This window comes from Apteryx rowi, unplaced genomic scaffold, assembly GCF_003343035.1.
Source record: "Apteryx rowi isolate R43461 unplaced genomic scaffold, aptRow1 scaffold_132, whole genome shotgun sequence".
NCBI classification, from domain to species: Eukaryota; Metazoa; Chordata; class Aves; order Apterygiformes; family Apterygidae; genus Apteryx; species Apteryx rowi.
Window position 1 is genome coordinate 1,939,913 of NW_020447553.1, and position 6,169 is coordinate 1,946,081.

At 52.8% G+C, this 6,169-nt stretch overlaps 1 protein-coding gene across 1 annotated transcript; it reads right to left on the reverse strand.

The window, feature by feature from the left end:
* Positions 1-582: 582 nt before the first annotated feature.
* Positions 583-3,728, reverse strand: LOC112961419 (gastricsin-like). The gene is made up of 9 exons (XM_026056563.1): positions 3,673-3,728; positions 3,409-3,559; positions 2,755-2,872; positions 2,334-2,452; positions 1,802-2,001; positions 1,524-1,646; positions 1,299-1,443; positions 1,033-1,131; positions 583-735 (listed from the first exon to the last, which is right to left on the reverse strand). The coding sequence occupies exons 1-9, from the start codon at positions 3,726-3,728 to the stop codon at positions 583-585; spliced, it is 1,164 nt and encodes a 387-aa protein (XP_025912348.1).
* Positions 3,729-6,169: the final 2,441 nt, after the last annotated feature.

Genomic DNA, 6,169 nt, shown 5'->3' on the forward strand with positions numbered 1-6,169 from the left:
GTTTGCTCCCCCGGKACAAGCGGGCAGGAGGGCTCAGAGACCCCACTCACGTCTGCTGGCTCTGCATCAGGTTTGGACGACTTGTCTGCAGTGCAAGTCAAGATTTAAGAGGCATCTCAGTGCTTTTAAAAATACATACAGGGACTCTTCTGGGCCCCCAGTGAAGACAGCATTTAGCAGAGCCTGRGTTGTCCCTGTGCCATGACATGAGCAGGTCGCTGCTGCTTGCTAACACTGGAGATGGATTTCACTGGGCTCCAGACCAGAAAGCGCCTGGAAGCCTCCACAAGCATGAAGTCAAACTTAGTTGTAGTTTTATTAAGGRCAGCCATGCCAGATCTTCCCTCAGCTGCTTCCAAACAAGACAAAAGGCAGTTAGAGTCATAGCACTTTATTCACTACAGAAGATTTGGAGACTACTGAGTATTACACACCGGGCCAAGGGAGGATAAGGCTGTGTCTCAGGCACGCTGGAGAGCCACAGCCTCTCTGTTCCGATTACAGAGGATTCCTCAGAGACCAGGAAGAAGGAGCAGTTACCCAGGGAAAGGAAGGCTGTCCCTGGGGGGACATGTGGTGTCCCTAGGCTGACAAGGCAAAGCCAACTCTGTTGTTGGCCATGTCAAAGATGGAATAATACTGCCGGAGGAAGACGTTGCCGAGGATCCAGAGCGGCTGGCCGCTGTCGGAAGACACATAAGTGCTCTCKACCCCAACGGTGCAGACGCCGTTGTTCTGTTGGGGGGAAAGGAGCAAAGGCTATTTCRGTGCCAGTGAGGAGCATGGGGTATTGCCTGCACCTTGGGGAATCAGCGGGAGCTTCACAGGTGCTTTGGCTGGAAGCAGGATTAGACCCTTCTTGCAGTCGCATACAAGGTGCGYGAATGCACCGTGACCTGGCGTGCCGGGAAATGCGACACTCACARGGAGCTGGGGAAGCCTCTGCACTTGCAAAGAAATTCTGACCTTCTCCTAGGCAAAACTGCCCTATGATGGCAAACACTGGTCAGGAATAACAGAAACGATACCTACATTCAACACGTAGACAGATGGAGGCAGTGGTAACTGGGCTCCGCTGATGGCAAAGTAGAGGGTGGGCATGTTCTGGATGTTGTTGCAGTCAACGACAAACTGCAAAAGAAGAGAAGAGGGGGAAAGGGGATAGGTCAAACCATCACTCCCATCGGAAACCTCCAGCTGAACTCACTCAGCTTGGCATTACTGTCTCGCTGCGTCCTTGTCCTGTGGCATCAGCCCCTGCAAATCCCTCGCTTGCACAGCGCGTCCTTCCCACCTACCCCGTAGTTACTCTCCTGTGCGCCCAGAGCCTGCAGGAACGCTGGCATGTATTGTGCTGGGACGGTGAGATGGAAGGTCCCGGTGTCCACGATGCCATGACAGCCCTGGCTGCACCAGCCTGTGGTGGACTGCCCAATGGAGAACCTAGGGAATGACAGAAAAGGTGTCAGGAAAGACTCACTCATGCTCCAGGGCCACCTCTGGGCTGCCGATGTCACACTTACTCCTCAATACCAATCTTCCAGTAAGCTTCCTGGACCACCGGTGCCCATAAAACCTCCCCTGAGTACAGCTGGGTGTCAACGCCTCCGAGGATGACCTCCCCGCCGTAATTATAGGTTGGGTTACTGGAAAGACGCAAAGTTAAATCAGAAACCAGGCAGGCTACTAAGCAGAAAGTGGTGTAACATACAGGTGTGTGGGAAGAATGTGTAGACAGAGAGTGAATGAATAGAAGGATGGATACAGGCTCGTGTCTGTGTGAGAGAGTCAGAGATCTTACCGGGAGTAATAGAAACTGAAGATGGGTTCAGAAAGCTGGTTCTGCTGCAGCATGTTCTGCATCAGGGTGTTGTAACCACTGATCGCAACGCTCGGGTAAGCCATGCCCAAAATCCCGTCGAAGTCCAGGTAGTAATAGGGTCTGCTGGGCTCATCCTGGCTCAGACCAAATTCCTGGTTCGTGACAACGATGTTCTGGATCTAGAAGGGAAGGAAACAAGCTGGGAGATGTTGGCATTTTGGACCCACCTTGATAAGAATGTCCCAGAGGGATATTGCTGGGAACAGGCAGGGATGGCCAGGAAGTTACTGCACTGACGATCCTGAGCTTTTCCGGACCACACGCATGGCATGCTGCCAGGCTGTAAACTCCACCTGGAAGATTCAGGCGCTAATATCTAAAATAAGGTAATTTCAGTAGTCCCCCCTCCCCAATTTCTTAACCTAGTTGCAGACAAACTTGCAGCGACAATCAGTTCTTACCCTAATTGCAGCAACCTGTTTCCTGTGACAACACATCAAAAGTCACTTACTGTCACGGTGTCGTAACCCAACACCACAGACAAGTCGCCAAAGCCGTAGGTCAGGGTGTAGGTGGTGCCAATGTTGGAGAAGGTCGACGACTGGCTGGGATCGAACCTAGCGTGAGCAGCTGCACAGAGAGAAAGTCACAGCACCCAGGTCAGGTCAGTGGCGTGTGGCGCAGCATCCCTTCCTGCGCATGGGTGGAAATTGCCAGCAAGAGGCTTCCTGGGAACGGGAGTTGACCCGAAACAGCCCAAGTGGTCATCAATATTTTCTGTGGGTTTTATCTCCAGAATTTGCCTCCTTAACAGGGCATTTGGACGCTAGCAGAACAGCTAACGCCTCCGATACCAAGAGCAAATGGTCAAGATTGATAAGAAGCAAAATCTGTGTGGGCAAGGAGCTGCAGCCCCTGGGAGGGATGCTCACCGCAGGCCGGCATCTGGCAATATGTGGATGGCACCCAGAGGTTGGCGGAGCCGGTGTCGAAGAGCACCCGGAAGCTCTGCGGGGGGGTCCCGATGCTGATCTCCCCAAAGTAGAAGGACTGTGGGCAAGAGCGAGGGCAGGTTTCTGTTCAGGCTGGTTTTCTGCAGGAGGTTTTTCAGCTCTCTGCCCTCTGCTAGCTGAGAAAGCCAAATGTCTCAGACGTTGTAGGAAGTGCTCTTAGTCCCTGCAGGCAGCCTGGGCAGCCAGAGCACAGAAGAGTGCCCTGACATGTCTACTTTTAATAGAAAAGTCAGTGGCAATGCCAGGAATGGTACCCTGAGTCTGTGACGCTCAGATCCATCCTATAACCACCAAATTCAGCTTTTTCTGAAAAGAGAAATAAAATCAGGATAACAACTTGCTTACTTTATACCTTCTGATCATCAAAAATCACCCAAACCTTGAAGCCAGGATATAAGAACTGCAAAATTAATATCCCTTTTCAACAGCATCCTATTGACTCGTGGCCAGGGAGAGGGAGAAACGCCCGCGAGGCTTGCAAAGCTGGCTGAGCAGCTGGGTTAGGTAGCAAGGAAAGATGGAAGGAGTCACAAAATGCCGGAGCCAGGGAAGGAAGGGAGCTCTGGCACTTACATCCAGGTAGTTCGTTAGTGGTTCGTAAGCCACGGCGTTACTGAGCTGATACTTCCTGCCCGGGTCTCCCTTGAGGTGCTTCAGGAAACCCTCCAGCACTCCCGCCTCCACCATCGCCTCCCGCATGGATCTGCCCTTCCGCAGGGGGATCCTGCACAGGATGGAGAGAGCAGCCGGATGCTGAGCACCCTGTGGGCGCATGGGGCTCCCTGCACCGGGTCCTTGCAGCCAGCGCCGGGGCTCCCCGGGGTCCGGGACACCCACCTCACCGCCCCCTCCGCGAGCTGGAGGCAGACGGCGGCCAGCACGAGCCACCTCATGGCTCTGGTTTCTCCCGCACGTGGTGCGCGGTCTCCAGCAGCACCTATATAAATACCCGGGGAGCGGTGCCCGACCCCATGCCTCCCGATGCCCGGGTTGCTCTATCGCTGCACTCGCCTGGTGTCAATATTTTCTGCGGGTTTTATCTCCGGAGTTTGCCTCCTTAACGGGGCATTTGGACGCTAGCAGAACAGCTAACTCCTCTGATACCAAGAGCAAATGGTCAAGACTGATAAGAAACAAAATTCTGTTGTTATCCAAACGTTAAACATTTTTCTCTCACCTTCAGCACTAGTTTGGTCTTGCCAGGAAACAAAGGCAAAAACTGCCCTTTATATGAAATGGAAATTTATGATACCGGTGTCCCTCTTTTGACCTAGCCAAGTAGCCAGAATTCAAGGAGGATATGCCATGGGCCTGCAGTATTTCCTCCTGGGAAACAGCACTTAGCCCCCCAAAATCTCCCTCCCTCTCTCTCCCTCCAGGCATTCGTCCTTTGGTCGTTCTGCCCCTGCACTGCCCTATGGCTCTGCTAACACCTCCCTGCAAAGCTGGGACGGGTCTAGAAACCGCACGATAGAGCAACRCTGAAAGGCATAACAGACAGGCCCGTCACCTGCCCAGCGGCAAGGCTGGGACTCGCGTCTAACCAGCTCCGCTCCACCACCTCCAGAAGACAAAAGACACCTTGATTCCCTGCAGTTTATGATCAGCATCAGAGTTAAGCCAAGGATGCACACGTCATACATCTGGCGCACTGGAAGTGCAATGATGTCCCAAATGCTTTGTGCAGCACTYACTATGTCCAAGCAAGAGAGACGCTGGGCAGTGTGTACTTAGATATTCATTTGCCATGGATTTTAGTCACGACAGCTTGTTTCCTCCCCACGGGAAGTTGCCCAGGCTCTAACTGGACAGCCATGCGAGTCCCTGCTGGGTCACTGCAGGCCCATCCTGGCATCTGGTACCTGAGCAGAAAAGGGAATCTGATTTCCCATCCCCAGGCCCACGTTATCAGCATGGACCAGCTTTGAGACTAAGCACTTGGTTTCTCCACTCCTGGGTTAAGCTGGTAAGAGCCACATCCAGGATCACAAACATACTTACCCCAAGAGACAAGGTACAACCCACGTCAGGGCAGCTCTACCAACGTCCAATGTCCARCGTCCAACAGGAGCAATGCAACATCCTTCTGTCCTTGGCTGTAGGAGCCCTTRGAGCTGCTGAGATTTGCCCGTCCATGCGGCAAGCGGGTAATGGGAGAGAGAGGGTGGTGAGAGGAGGGCAGGGACCCCAGGAGAGCCTTGCTGCTCATGTTCAGGCAGTTGGTCATCAGCACATAAACAACACTGTGGCGTTGGACTGGTACTTCCAGCCTGGGTCAGGCCTATGGCGGCTCAGGAAATCTTCCAGCACTCCCTCCTCCTCCTCCATCTCTCCCATGCATTTGCCTTTCCTCAGATGGATTCTGCAGGAAGCAAAGACCAGTAGGGAAATGCAATGGCCTTCACGCCTCCCCTGTTTGGATCTTGCTGCTGTGGCTGCTGGCTCCCCTGCCCCTCACTGCTCCCACGTCCGGGCAGAAGCACTCGTGGCTCTCCTGCACCGAGCAGGGCCTTTAAGGGATGGGTCGCACAAGACTTTGCCAAGCACTTCAGTGATGCAGGGTCTCTGTACGGTCCTGCCCACCAAATCCACCTCGCCTGCCCCTCTGAGAGCCAAAACAAGCCACTCCACGGTGCTGTTTTTTCCAGCACCCGGCTCCTGTATGCAATGCCCTGGGTGCCCCACAGGAGTAGCTTGAGCTCTCTGAAACCTCCACATTTTATACAGGAGGAGAAATGCCCTTCCTGCTATCTGCTTCTATCTAATCTCTGTATCACTGCACTCAGTCAAAATATTGACACAAGCACAGAGGAGTTTGTGCCCTTTCTCTGGTGAAACTACAGAGCTATTAATATATCTGCTAATGAGCTCCAATGATAAAGAGCTTCTAAGAAACAAGTTTGGATCCCGGGAAAGAGAGGCGTTATCCGAGCTTCCACCTACCAGGGTGTTCGCTGTTGGCTGCAGAAATTCACTTGTCCCAGGTGCCAAGGGATATATTCCTTTCTGCCACAGACTACAATTTATAATACTCTAGTTATTTTTTTACCTGAGTGAATAGCCTCGCTTCAGGATTTAGGGGTCATTTGGATGTCATGGCTAACCTAATCTGGCCTCACATTTGACTCTGACGTAATCATAGGTCTTTGTTAAACCTTATCCATCTGCAAGGAAGATTATTCGCTTCTTCCATGTATCCCTCATCAGGTTTCCCAGGGGACAACCAGCCCTGTTTCTGGGTCTCTGCAGCTTTATCCTCAACTGATCGGAGTGACCAGTCCGGCCCTGCAAGTACCAGCAGCAGCAAGAGACAGAACAGCATGTCCCCATGGTG